Source organism: Anticarsia gemmatalis, chromosome 29, assembly GCF_050436995.1.
Source record: "Anticarsia gemmatalis isolate Benzon Research Colony breed Stoneville strain chromosome 29, ilAntGemm2 primary, whole genome shotgun sequence".
NCBI lineage: Eukaryota > Metazoa > Arthropoda > Insecta > Lepidoptera > Erebidae > Anticarsia > Anticarsia gemmatalis.
The window spans coordinates 3,926,265-3,941,110 of NC_134773.1; the positions used below are offsets into that span (position 1 = coordinate 3,926,265).

At 36.4% G+C, this 14,846-nt stretch overlaps 1 protein-coding gene across 17 annotated transcripts in view; it reads right to left on the bottom strand.

Moving 5' to 3' along the window:
* LOC142985076 (uncharacterized) overlaps window positions 1-14,846 on the bottom strand; it is a 56,068-nt gene that overhangs the window by 13,960 nt on the left and 27,262 nt on the right. Inside the window, exons 5-6 of one of the 17 annotated variants that reach the window (XM_076133024.1) lie at window positions 9,987-10,135; window positions 5,909-6,066 (exon numbers count right to left, since the gene is read on the bottom strand). The exons of 6 other annotated variants lie outside the window; for them this stretch is intronic. In XM_076133024.1, coding sequence (XP_075989139.1) covers window positions 6,031-6,066; window positions 9,987-10,135 — 185 coding nt within the window. In that variant the 3' untranslated portion in view covers window positions 5,909-6,030. Of the gene's footprint in view, window positions 1-15; window positions 1,179-1,830; window positions 2,957-2,976; window positions 4,510-4,884; window positions 6,067-6,652; window positions 10,136-10,164; window positions 12,085-12,539; window positions 13,659-14,846 lie in introns of those variants that run through there. 10 more of the 17 variants (XM_076133020.1, XM_076133006.1, XM_076133010.1 and 7 more) reach the window with 10 other exon arrangements.

Sequence of the window (14,846 nt, forward strand, 5' to 3'; positions counted from 1 at the left end):
ATTGAAACCAACAAAATCATTAAACAACATAATTTATTCTCAAAACACGTCTTTTAAACTCGTGGGATGGTGTACACGTACATGCTGTTTCAGACTACAATTCTGTATGAACGACTGTCCACAAACGGGGCAAATAAATCTCCTATCATTGTTATGAATCCTCATATGTTCTCGTAACGTCTTCAATCTAGCATATGACTTTTTACAAACATCACACTGGTATATCCGCTCGCCTCCGTGCTTTATTGAATGTTCTTGCAATTCATAATTGGTAAAAAATTTCATCCCGCATATAGAACAGACATGATTTCTCTCTTGTAAATGCTGAAACCTTATATGTGCTGTTCTTCTACTGCATAGATCGAAAACTCTAGGGCAAGAAGGGCAAGGAAATACGGCTGTTTTCTCTCCATGAATCGTATTCAGATGCTTCAATCTATGTTTGTAGGACGCGAATTTTTCATCGCAAATTGGACACTTGTATCTTTTATTCGAACGATGGACTTTCGCGTTATGGGCGTACAAAGACGCATAAGACGGGAATATGTCCGTACATTTTTTGCAAGGAAAATCTCCTCTTTCATGAGTACGTGCGTGGTTCACCATTCGTTGAGAAGTCGCGAATCTTTTGCCACAAGTTTCGCAGATAAAATGTTCATAGTGATCATTCATGTGCTTGTGTAAACTTAAAAACATTTCGTAAGTTTTGCCACATATTTGACAGTTATGTTCGTCTTTGCTAAGTTTGTATGGTAACACGCTTTCCCCATAAGTACAGTCTATTATTTTCCCATGTTCCACAGTAAGATGTATTTTCAACATAGCATAATCTTCGATCTCAATATCGCAAATTTTGCAAATAGTCGTCGCGAAATCCATTTTTAACGGCTCATATTTTCTCGGTTTTAGTAACTGTTTAACTTCAGCATGCTGCAAATGGTTATGCTCTCTCAATTTTTCAGGTTCTAGGAAAGTATTTTTGCAGAAAAAGCATAGATATGTCCCTTTTCTATACTTGAAAGGGTAGGCAGTACAGGTTTCCATGATTATGGCTATATTATTTCTGAAGATGGCCCGTCTCTCGAACCCTTCCTTTGCTGTCGTGATGATTGCATTTTCCGTGTCGGATACCACTTCCTCCTTTATCAAACTCTCTTTTGGTTTCTCGATTTTTCTTCCTAAAAATAGAAAAATGTCCGATAATTCTCTCTTCGCTTGTTTCTTTAGATTTGCTACAGCTACTTGTTATTTTCTAAATACGTTTATTGCTTCGGTTTTAAGCGTGTCATGTTAAAACTTAAATATATTATTGATAATTTAAATCAGTATGACGTAAAGTATATTTTATTCATTTACCTATATCAAAAGTTCTTTTTAATATTGTTGAAAATGTCTTACAAAGATTTAATGCTACCAGCTCCATGCTTGGCCATAATTTTTTTATATGTTGCTTGAATAAAGTTAAGTAAATGATTTATGAATAGTGTAATAGATTAAACTTATTTCCGTTTCACTGCTGGGCATGGGTCCCATAACGAGAAAGGAGTTTGGCTTTAAGATAACCACGCAGACCAAGTGAGGGTTGAATACTTAGCATAACTTCATTTCACATTTCATCAAGAACTGTTTATAGATCTCTTAAGCTTAAAAAGTGTTGGTTAAAAAACTGGGATAAAAAGTAACTTATATGCTAATTCAGGTTTTAATACAATCCGTATTCATAACATTTTCTGTTCAATATATTTTTATCGAGTAATAAACATACATCCCGCAAACTTTGGCATTTATAATATAAGTAGGAAGAAGGACTAACAATAAAAGTAAAAGACATATCAAATAATAACATTTAATCAATAGTTCTGGTACATTCTAATTTTCTTCAGCGGCTCCGCATTGGGATGATGAGTCCGCATATGACTTTGCAGACTACATTTTTGTACATACGCATTATTACAAAACTCACACACAAACCGCTTATCATTATTATGAATCCTCATATGTTCTCTCAAAGTTTTAGACCTAGCGTATGATTTTTTACACACTTGACATTGAAATTTCCTTTCTCCCCCATGTTTTACCATATGGTTCCTCAACTGCGCCGCTGTGACGAACTTATAAGGGCAAAAATCGCATGAAAATGTCTTGTGTCGAATATGTACTTGTTGTACATGTTTCGTTCTTTGATTACACATGGCGAAAACCGCCGGGCATAGGCTACAAGGGTACTCAATTTTCTTTCCATGAGTTGCTTTTAAATGCTTCCCTCTTGCGCCGTAGCTTTTGAAAGATTCGCTGCAATATGGGCAACGGTATCTGGTTTCCGCTCCGTGGACTGTCGTCATATGATTGTTGCGTAAAGACCTAGTAGAAAACACTTCGGTGCAACGGCTGCATTTAAATTGTACAGGGACACCTACTTCATGAATAACTAAGTGAGATTTCAACCTATGTACTGAAGAAAACGCTTTGCCGCACAAGAAACATATACAATTAGGATAGTGCTTATTCAAATGAGTGTTTAACTTCGTAAATAGCTCGAACGATTCTTCGCATAATGTACAATTGTATTCCCCGTCAGACATTTTAAACGGCGTGGCACCTAAACCCTGATCTTTATTAATATCTTTCTTATGAACAGTAATTAAATGATCTATAAGTACATCTAAGTCTTTCATTGGCGCCAAACAGAGCTCGCATCTAAGGTCCGTTATATCTACTTTTAAATTCGCAAAAGTTCGCGCTAGTCTCATAGCTTCGACTTTATTTGGGTGGTCGGTTACATGGTCCCTTATGGCGCTAAAGTCGCCGAACGAGAGGGGACAGTAGGCGCAAGTGAACGCCCCCCTCTTCCACCTAAAGGGGCAAGCGTTGGAGTACTCAAGTATCATAGCGGCATTATCTCTGTGATCGTTATATCTGCGCCGAGGTCGCCACTTTACTTTGAGTTCGACGGACCCTAAAAACAAAAAGAAAAATCACTAAGCGTGTGCTTTGTATGGAATGTGAATTGTTTAATGAAATGGTGAGATAAAAATTGGTTTTAGAATCCGTTGAACGCTTTTAATAAATAAAATAACGCCTATCCTTTTTTTTCATATAAATAGATAGGCAAAGATCAAAGAACTCCACTTGCTACGATCCCTAACAATTTGTTTTGCTTAATTAATATAAGCTCATGTTATCATCCAGCCTACAAGATCACCAGCTACTAGTAGCACGTACCTGATCGTTTTTTAAGAAGATCATTAAATATATCTTACGACATCAGGCACATTTTATTCAGTTGAAATGAGATTATTAAGTAATTCAATTTCTACACCAAATAATAAAAAACGAAGGGATTTCTTTCTGTTTTTCTGTTATAGCAGTAACAGAAATATATCATCTGTGAAAATGTCGACTGTCTAACTATCACGGTTCATGAGATACAGCCTGGTGACAGACAGACAGCAGCCTTAATAATAAGGTCCCGTTTTTACTATCTATTTACGAAACCTTAACAATTTCAGTCAAACTTAACTCTATGAGTCTTAACATGCCTTAACAACTTAGACTTAGTTACAAACACAGACGGACACTGAGAACAACAATGTCTTTTCTCAACATTTGCATGAGTCAGCCTAATATGGCCCGATCTTTTCGTACTCGAATCAAAAGACTTATCACAAGCCGTACAAGTGTACTCCTTTTTCTGTTGCCCGTGAGCTTCAACTAAATGTTTTACTCTAGAATTATAAGTAGTGAAAACTTCTGGACATCTAGGGCAAGCATATCTCACGCCCTTCCGGTGTATTTTCATCCTGTGACACATTCTAGCCGCTCGAGTTTCTAAAATCTCGTCACAATCTCCACAAGGAAAAGTTCCTTTTTCATGCGATTGTACATGTTTTCGAAATCTAGACTTTGAAATGAAAGCTTTGCCGCAAGCGTCGCAAACATAGTTTTGATAATGAGTATTCATGTGCTCGTTCATTTTCGCAAAACTAATATGTTCTTCAAAACATATTTGGCAAGTGAATATGTTATCATCTAATTTGAAAGGTAGTACTCCATCACTGAATTTCACGTTCAAAGTTTTCCCATGAATAAGTAAATGGTCTTTCAAAGAATCTATTCCATTTAGAAGCCGGCTACAAATCCTACAAGTCAAATCAGCAATATCAATTTTGACCATATTATTTTCTGTTAATTTGGAAAAGATTTTTTTGGTAGGCAACTCGTTTAGGTGGTGATTTTTGACGTGTGTTCTTAGGAGTGGTATATCAACGAATTTAGCGTCGCAATATGAGCAGAAGAACGCGCTATGAAACCATCTGAACGGCCAAGCAGTGGAGTATTCTAGAAGAATGAGTGCGTTTCGTCTCATCATTGTTTTAGAGATTCGTCTGTCAGATTCTTCTGGGAGCTGGTTGTTGGCTCGCCGGCGCCTGCGCAGTTGGCGCGCGCACACGTTCTCTTTCAACTTCCTAACGCGCCTAACGCCTAGAGTCACCTCCGCAATAGCGGAACCTAAAAAGAAGAAATACTGACGATATTATTTATTGTCTACACCAGCTCCCGTTGTTCATGCACTTTAGTTTACTTATTTATTTAGATGAAATTATCCATAGCTGTCCTATACATACTGACTAATAATATATTTGCAAAAGTCTATCTATAACGCTGTCACGACTGAACCATTAAACCGATTGTGTTCAAATTTAGCATAAAGATCATTCATAACACGGGTTATAAGACAGCTCACGTCGTTTTTCAAAATCTAGCCCCTATGCCTCTAAAATAGGGGCTGAAATTTCGATCCCGTTAGAAGCCGCATAGGCAAACAAGCACTATAAATAAATTGATTCAAATGATTTTAAATTTATTTAACTTCAAAAAAATAATAATTTCATTCAGTTAAAAAATACATTTATTAAAAAAATAATACTGGCTTAATCTACATCTTCACATCGCTAGGAACTAAATCAGTCAAGTCCTGATGGCCCTTCAACTCGGCCACTCTTTGCACCCTCTCCTTATAAATATTCTCCCTCCATTTACTCTCTACATGGGTCTTCAAATGATTAGTAAGTGCCCTATTCCTTGGGAACGACTTCCCACAGAACGAACAATGGAAGTTCTTCTCACCAGTATGCCTAACCATATGCCTTTTCAACTCATAGTTAGTTTTAAACTGCCATTCGCAGAATTTACAAGCAAAATCTAATTTCGGAGGAAAATGTACCGAACGAACATGTATTGCTCTTTTCGCGCTAGTCTTGAAAGACATTTCGCAATGAGAACACGTGTAGAAGACTTCTCTCTCGCTGTGGGCGTTCTTCATGTGCTCCAGTCGGTCGTAGTAACCATCGAATCGCATATTGCAATGAGGACACTCGTACCTCGGGCCTTTAGCATGAACAGAAGCTTTATGAGAGTCTCTTGCCGCTCTCATTGTAAATATCCTACCACATTCATTGCAAGGAAACGACCCAGAAACGTGAACTTCTGAATGTTTTCTCAATCTAGGTGCTGTCATGTAACCTTTGCCGCAAATAGCGCAAATATAATGCTGATAATGTACATTCATATGCTCGTATAACTTTAAAAAGTTGTTGAACTTTTCGCAGCAAATCGCACACCTCCAAGATTCTTTGTCTAGAGAAAATGGTATGACTCCATCTGGATGTTTCAAGTCAAGTTGTAAACCGTGTTGGATGACATGCTCGCGCATCTGTTGGACATCTCTATACGGCATTGAACAGAACCCGCAAATAGCTTCAGTAATATCAACATTGATCAACGGCATTTCCTTAAACTTGCTATAAATATCTTTCGTCGAATGATGTGTCGCACAAAGTCTGACGTGATTTCGTAACTGATTGCATTCTGTGAAGTTTTCCTCGCAGTAGGCGCACTTAAATCTGTTTTTCTTCCATCTAAAAGGACATAAAGTCCAGCACTCTAAAATGGCGGTCGCATTTTTCTTGGTCATAATTCTGGCTTCTGAACGAGCGCTCCTAGTGTACTTTGGTTTCGTTAAGACCTCTATTAAAGAGACTTCACTGGTTGAATTTGCACCTGGGCCTAAAAATAGAAAATTGTTTCGTCAGATATCTTCATAATGGTGCTGGTTTCCACTTTCTTCTTCATTGATGCACAGGCACAAAACAATAAGTATGATAGATTCAAAGAATTTTCGAGAAGTCTTAAGTTAAAATTATTTGAAGAAAAAAAGAGAGGCTGTTAGTTTCTTGTTAACTCTCTTATAAAGCTCTACGCCTCTTTACGAGGTAGTGTAAGTGGTAAGTTCAATCACTGTAACGACTATGAAATGTCGACATCCTACAAATGTTATAAATATGAAAGTTTGTGAGAATGTATGGATGTTTGTTACTCTTTCACGTAAATACTACTGAACCGATTACAATGAAATTTGGTATACAGGTAGCTGAAGACCCAGAATAAGACATAGGTTACTTTTTGTCCTGGTATTCCCGAGGGATCGGGATTTACACGGGAAGGGATTCCACGCGGACAAAGTCCCGGGTGGCCTTTAGTTTGACATATAGTTAAATGAATGATTAAATTTTTATGTTTTATTTTGATGACGTTGAAAATATCATTAAGGTATTTAAATAATAAAAATCATAGTAAACTATATAATCTCTTTATTGGCCTTATATTTTACTTAAATATAAAATCCTACGGTATCTATTGTTCTATAATAAATTACATATATATCTAGGTATATCGAGCAAATACATAAGTAGTTTTTATATTCAAAGTGGATAATAATGAGCAAAATTAAGACGACATTAATAGGTTTACACTAAAAACATTCATTCAAATGCATCCCTTATCTCTTTTATGTATAAACTAGCGGACCCGACAGACGTTGTCCTGTCTAATAAATTAAAAATGAATTAAAAAAACATTGTCCAGCGGACAAAATTGTGAATCTAAATCATTCTCAGATCCCCTCGAACACACACAAAAAAAAAACATCAAAATCGGTCCAGTCGTTTGAGAGTAGTTCAGTGACACACTTACAGAAGAATTATATATATAAAGATACATAGATTTTGCCCATTATCATCCAAATTTCTAATTGAATCAGATCTATCTCTGACGCCGGCTCCACACGCTATTCGTCCAACGAGTGGATCTAGAAAATGGCATTGGTCCCAACCTTGGGGCAAGCGTTGGTAGTTGGTCGGCTCATGTCGGTTCAAAGGAATCTGCGGCAACGCTCGCGATCTGATGGGACAGAACTAGTTTATTAGCCAACGTGTGAACGCCTCACCGAGTTTGCAGTCCAACGTTGGTATGAGCGTTGGGGCCAACGTTTGGAGCCGGCGTGAATAATAACGCGTTTAAAATTATTCGTTGCATATTTCAGATGCGTTGCAAAAAAAGCCTAATCTTAATACTCGTTATAAATTACTTTATGTACAACTGCCAAATTGATATGAGATCTAATTTTATCTAATTGCTTAGAATTTATCACTATCTGTACAGCAATATCGTATTATAAATATTAAAAAAGTCCACCTAATTTTTACATGTACCTACATTTTTAAACTCTATCATAATTTCCCAAGCCACACTTGGCCAGCGTGGTGGACTCGAGGCCTAACCCCTCCCTAGTTCCGTCAGGAGACCCTTGCCCAGCGGTGGGACACCTTTAACCCATGCATGTACTTCTAAATGCATTATAAGTCATAACTACTGTAGTATAAATATTATTATACTTATTAGGAATATTTAGTTTAGTTCGTTAATTTATTCATTGGGTTCGAATCTCAATTAGAGGTTTTAGCCCCAATCATACGTCGACGGCAACAAGTTAAGATAGCAGCTCGTTGGGTATTCGAAAATTTCGGATATGCGTAAAAATATGTGGCCAACATTTTCGGATATTCGAGAAATAGCTATATCAGTTGTCTTCGGATACCTATATCATTTATCTTCAGATATCTTACAACGTATCCGAAATTTTCGGATACATACACATTTCAAGCTATCCAAAAGCTTCTAATACACATTGTAAGATATCCTATCGAATAAAATAAAAACGGGCAACCGAAAATTTCGTGTACCTTAAAATGTATTTCAGAATATTTCGGATACTGAAAATGCTTTTCCTTCACACATGAAAATGCTTTTTCGCTACATGTTTATCTAAAGACAGCTTCGAAGCGAAAGCTCTAGAACAATTCCCACACGGGTGACTGTACTCAGTCTCTTTCTTCGTCCTATGAGCTTTCACATTATGATGATATTTCTGCGACCGAGTCTTGAAAGTCATATGGCAAGTGGTACATTCATACATTTCAGCCCCCGGCTTGTAGTTATGAAACTCTATTAGATGTCCGGTCCGGAAAGTTTCGAATACACTCTGTAAGGTATCCGAAAGTTTCGGATATACATTTTAAGGTATCCGAAATTTCCGGATGAACCTTTTTTATTGAATCCGAAAGTTTAGGATATATTACAATGTGTATTCAAAACTTTCAGATAGCTTTAAATATGTATCCGATATTTTCGGATGAACCTTTTTTTTGTATTCGAAAGTTTAGGATATATTACAATGTGTAATCAAAACTTTAGGATAGCTTAAAACATGTATCCGAAAGGTTCGGAAAAATGTTTTTCCTTCACACATGAAAATGCTTCTTCGCTACATGTTTATCTAAAGACAACTTGGAAGCGAAAGCTCTAGAACAATTACCACACGGGTGACTGTACTCAGTCTCTTTCTTCGTCCTATGAGCTTTCACATTATGATGATATTTCTGCGACCGAGTCTTGAAAGTCATATGGCAAGTAGTACATTCGTACATTTCTGCTCCCGGCTTGTAGTTATGAAACTCCATAAGATGCCTTTTTCGCAACTCCCAAGTAGCAAAACGCGGTTTTTCTTTGCAGTACATACACATATAAGGTAACGTCGTATGCTGAGTTTTAATATGAATATTTCGTTCTTCTAAAGTAGTAAAGGTAGCTACGCAACGACTACAATTGTATTTATTGCCGTGAGGTATTTTTGTATGAGCGTTTAAAGCCGATTCTGTTATAAAACCTTCCCCGCAAGTATCGCAGACGTAATTCTGATAATGTTCTGACGTATGCTTCTTCAATGAAATGAAGTCTGAGAACTGTATTTTACAGATAGCACAGTTCCAATTAGAACCATCGTTTAGTTTAAAAGGTAGGACTCCCGGCTGCACGTCTACATTAATAGGCTGCTTATGATCGTTTTTCAAATGGACCATTAAATCGTCTAAAGTATCAATATGCATAAAACATAATTTACATTGAAGATCCGTTATATCTACCTTCAAGAATTCCTTCCTAATTTTCCTGCTAAAGACTAATTGGATATCAAAATTCGCGTGTCTCGATGCCATGTGAGCTCTTAAACCTATAGGGTCATTAGATTGGACTCTACAAAAGACACAGTTGAAATTCTGACCCCAAGTTCTAAAAGGACAAGCCGTGGAACATTCTAGAATAATCTCCGTATTACTTTTATGCTTCATTGCTTTACCAAAACGTGGGTTATAAGAAGATTTGTAGCATCGGAAATTGCGTTCGTGTTGTCGCAAGCCGTGGTCTGACAGAAAAGTAGCCCCGCATTTGTCGCAAGTCGAAATATTCATATGAGTTCGTAAGTGGCCATTAATTTGTGAAAACGTAGGGAATGTTTTGTCACATTCGACACACATCCACCTGCCAGAAGAGGCTTGTTTATAAGGCATAACACCGAATGGGACATCGAAATTGACATGAATAGAATGGTCTCTAGATATATGAGACATGAACGAATCGGTAGACGGAAACTCTTGCTCACACATTTTGCATTTGAGCTCAGTGATATCAATTTTCAAAGCGTCCGATACTTTATAAAACGCGCTGTTATAATCAGCGCTTGAATGATCAGTTTTTATGTGTTCCCTCAATACATTCATTGATTCAAATTCATCATGACAGTACGAACATACTATTCTATTGAACCTCGTCTTAAAAGGGTACGCTGTTGAATGTTTTATAATAAGCACAGCGTTTTGTCTTTGCGGATTCTGCACAACGGATCGTTCGAACAGTCTCTGTTTTGGTTTACTTTCGTTCTGTCCGATATCCTTTGTGGTCCCTAAAAAAAGAAAAGAAGTATCAGTATTATATTCTAGTTATTTCTTTTTTAGGGAACACATTTTGGATATTTAAACTAGCATCTTTTTTATTGGAAAACTACACACGTATTCACACGACTAAAGAATAAACGCAGAAAATACTATTTAAAAGCAACATTAACGGACGAATTTGGTTTGGCATTGAAATATATTTGACATGTAAAATTGCTGATCCCGGATGTCATTTTCAAAGATCTTAAACAGTTGTTACCAGTAGTCAGAAAATTAACAAGTCTCACAGACAATCTCACCGAGGGGTATCGTGTTATAACCCAAGTAACTGTGTTGTGGAGGTTCGATAGACAGTCGCTGCATGTAAAATACTGGTATTCAGCTGCACCCAGTGAGACTGGAAGCCGACTCCAACATAGAAGAAAGGCTAGGCTGATATATATTTGTGAAATCACCTTTTAAACATCAAAATGTTTCTTAGCAACATGTTTATCTAAAAACAGTTTAGTAGTAAATGCTTTGGGACAGCTTGGACATGGATAATTAAGTTCAGAGTCCTTTTTAATCCTATGTACCCTTGCCATATGGTTGTATTTACCAGATCTCGTCTTAAAAGACTTCTGGCAAGTCGTGCACTCGTATTTATCGGCCCCAGTTTTGTAATTATGTACTGCCATTAGATGTTTCTTCCTAATCTCCCAGTTAGGAAAGCGTGGTTTATCTTTGCAGTATACACACATGTATGGTAAAGATGTATGTTGCGTTTTTACATGGATATTCCTCTCGTCAAGAGTAGAAAACGTCGCTATACATCGACTACAATTGTATTTATTCTCATGAGGTATTTTCGTATGGGCTATCATCGCCGATTCAGTTATAAACCCAGCTCCACAAGTATCACAAACGTAGTTTTGGAAATGTTCAGAAGTGTGTTTTTTTAAGGAGACAAAATCTTTGAATTCATTTGGACATATAGTACATTTCCAAATCGAACCATTGTTTAACCTAAATGGTAAGACACCTAATTGAGCATCATCGTTGATTGGTTGCTGATGGTCATTTTTCAAATGGAAAATAAGACTATCAAATGTATCTATCGGCATGAAACATAGCTTGCATTGTAAGTCAGTGATATCAATGTTCAAGAAATCTTTACCTAGCTTTTTGTAAAAGGCGGCTTTAACATCATAGTTCGCGTGGACGGTAACTACATGAAGTCTTAAACCACTAGGGTCACTACTCTGCACCCTACAGAAGACACAATTGAAATTGCTCTTCCACGTTCTAAAAGGACTCGCTGTGGAGCATTGCAATATAATTTCCGCATTAGTTCTAGGTTTTAATACCCTCCCGTTTCTAGCTTTGTAAGCAGTCCTGAAGCATTTCACTTGCCGATGGTGGTCTCGTAACGCTGGCTCCGAAACGAAGGTAGTCCCACATTTATCACAAGTGTAATTCATAAAGTGGGTCACTACATGTCGTTTAAAATTGACAAAACCCATAAATATCTTATTGCAATAAATGCATATCCAATGATTTTCGCTGTTCTGTTTGTATGGCACTACTCCGTATTTGGCGTTGAATTTGACTGGCTTATTATGTTCCCTATACAAATGACTCATAAGATTATCTATATCGGCAATATCTTTACCGCAAATCTTACATTTTAGATTAGTTATATCTATTTTAACTAAGTTATCTTTCGCTCTGTAAAATACGTTTTTGTAGTCCGAGTTTAGATGTTCCGTTTTCATGTGATATCTTAAATCTTCGAGTGTGTTATGTTCTTCATGACAATATGAGCATAGTATTTGGCTAAATCTAGTTTTAAACGGGTACGCGGTTGAGTAAGTTAGTATAAGTTCAGCATTTCGCCGCTGCGGCGTCTGGTATACAAGTACAATTTTCTTTTTTGTCTCATTCGCACTGTTCCTACGTCGTATTTCCAATGTGGTCCCTAAAAACAAAAAAGAATACTGTAAGTTATACCGAAGCTACAGTGCATTATATAAACTAGTTTACTAACACGAATATGTAGCTAATCTACTATTATACTTAGGTAATGTCAATCAAAGATTAAGAAAATTCGATACCATTAAATTGTACAACGATGAGAAGTCGTAATTACTTGAAACTCGGACGATATTTTTTGCAATAAGCCACAGTTCTACTATTGGCAAGAGTATTTTTACTGGGGAATAACAGGCGGTTTCAGAGCGCGGATAGTCGTATCTTAGAAGGTGTGATGGGTAAATTAGAGTCTTGACTCCATAATCGGGTGCCGTGCACCGAGTGCGAATCAAAAACATCTTATCCCTTCGAGAACTTTTAAAGAATGATACTCTGATAATAGAAAAGGCAGTAATTTCATCGATAAAGTTAAATATTATGTATGTAATAAAATATCACACGTCCTGAATAAACAACTTTTATTACTATAACGATTCAATGCAACAATAAAACCAAATCAAAATTCTAAATTAACTTCAGGATGATGAGCTTTCATATGACTCTTCAAGCTGATTTTCTGCGCAAACTGTTTGTCACACAACAGGCAAATAAACCGCTTAGTTTCACTATGAATCCACATATGTTGCGACAAACTTTTATTACGAGTGAACGATTTGCCGCAAACTGGACACTTGAATTGCTTTTCACCGGAATGCCCCAACCTATGGTCTTCTAGTTGATTTTTCGACCCGAATTTAAGACCACAGCAACAGCAGATAAATCCTTCATCTGTATGCGTCATTTTGTAATGGTTGTAAAACCTTTTTCTCGTCTCAAATGTCTCGTTACATTCTGGACAAGGGTAGTTTGTCTCTGGACAGTCATGTTTTTCAACCAAGTGCTTTTGTTTCTGCTCCCAAGACGTGAATCTCTCCCCACAGTAAGTACAGCCGAAAGCCCAGCAATTCTTCGAAGAGCGTATATGCTCTTTCTTCTTCTCCATCGAAGGGAAATCTTTCCAGCACTTTCTGCAAACGAAACTTCCAGAATGACTGCATTTTATATGGTATTTTAACGCTTCATTCGTCATGTAACTCCTTCCACAAGTATCGCAGGTATAATGTTGGTAATGTGAAGTCGTATGACGGCACAACTTCGTCACAGTCGGCAGTTTCTTATCGCAATGGTAGCAGAACCATTTGTCTTTGATCAACTTGTACGGTTGTAGCCCAATATCGTAGTCTAAGTTAAGTTTTTGTATATCTTTGGCGTCGTGATTCTTCATCAGATGTTCGGCAACTTCTTCTATGCCTGAGAAGGGTTCAGAACAGAGCCTGCAAGTTAAATTCGTGCAGTCAACTTTTAGGTAGTCTCTGCTACTGCCCATGTGGGCGAAGGCTGTAGACACGGTGAATTTCTGATGGTTACCATCCACATGCCTTCTAAAATGTGCAGGGTCTTCGTACCCTTCACAACAGTAGACGCATAGCAAAGCCTTCCCCCTCAATCTGAATGGATAAACTGTAGAGTATTTCAGCAGAATCTCTGCGTTCCTTTTCGCCAATACATGAGGTTCCATTTCTAGAAACAAAAAGAAAATATCCCTTTGACTCTTCGTTAAAAATCTCCTTTGAAATCCGGTCTCAATAGTACGAATGAAATGAAAGATATTTGTTTATAGAAGTGTTTATTTTTCGTGTAAATAGACACAAAATCGATATTTTTGTTTAAATAAATAGACATACAATTCTTGAGTAATTCGTAAAATGTCAGCTTAAACCTATGTTTTGGTATGTTAATTGGTTAAAATGGAGACCGTACCGTGACAGCAACCATATAGACATGTATACGACACGAAATACATTTAAGATGTCTTTCAGTTTACATTACTTTTTAAAAACATACTTTCCTCAATCTTTTTCTAGGCAATGTTATTATGCCAAATGCTAAAGTGCTTAAAAAATGCTATAAAATATTTGTTTAAGTAATATACAAAATAATTGTGTTTGAAACACATAAAACAATTTCGAATTTTGCTGCCCTTCTTAACTATTCAAAGTCTTGCACTCTTTCTAAGTCTTTTCCTCTGATTTTATACGTTTCGAACGATACAGGCGGATCAAAATTGATACTTAAATACTATTAGAATAAATAGACTTAAGATTAAATATAATCCATTATAGGTTTATATCAGATATAGGCCTAGGCCATGTTTGACCAAACTTACAATTAGACCTCACAAAAATATAAATATATACAAAAGAGAATATAGACTAACAAAATTATATGAGATCAGTTTTGACTAGGTCAGGTTTAAACAAACTTACTCCCTATTTTATGGCACACGAAAATATAGACGTCGTATAAATAAAGCTATACAAAGCCCAGAATCTTGAATAAATATCATTTACACAAAAAAAAATATGAGTAACGACTAGGCGAATAGCGACTAAACTTTACCTTTTCCATAGGCTAAATGAAAAGGCATGTACAAAATAGCTGTACCTTATAAATAATAAAGCGGAATCTCTTGTTAAAACAAGTAGCAGAATCGTCACACTCGTCTTAGTTTTTATTTATGTATATTTATTATTCATAATGTATATATATTGTATAATTCAGTATATAGTTTATTTTATTATTTATTTATGTATATGGGTATATATATGTATTTAATATTTCTTATTTGTTAATCATTATGTATGTATAAACCTATCTATATTTAAGTACACGTACATACATGACCTTATTTTTATTTATTGGTAAACC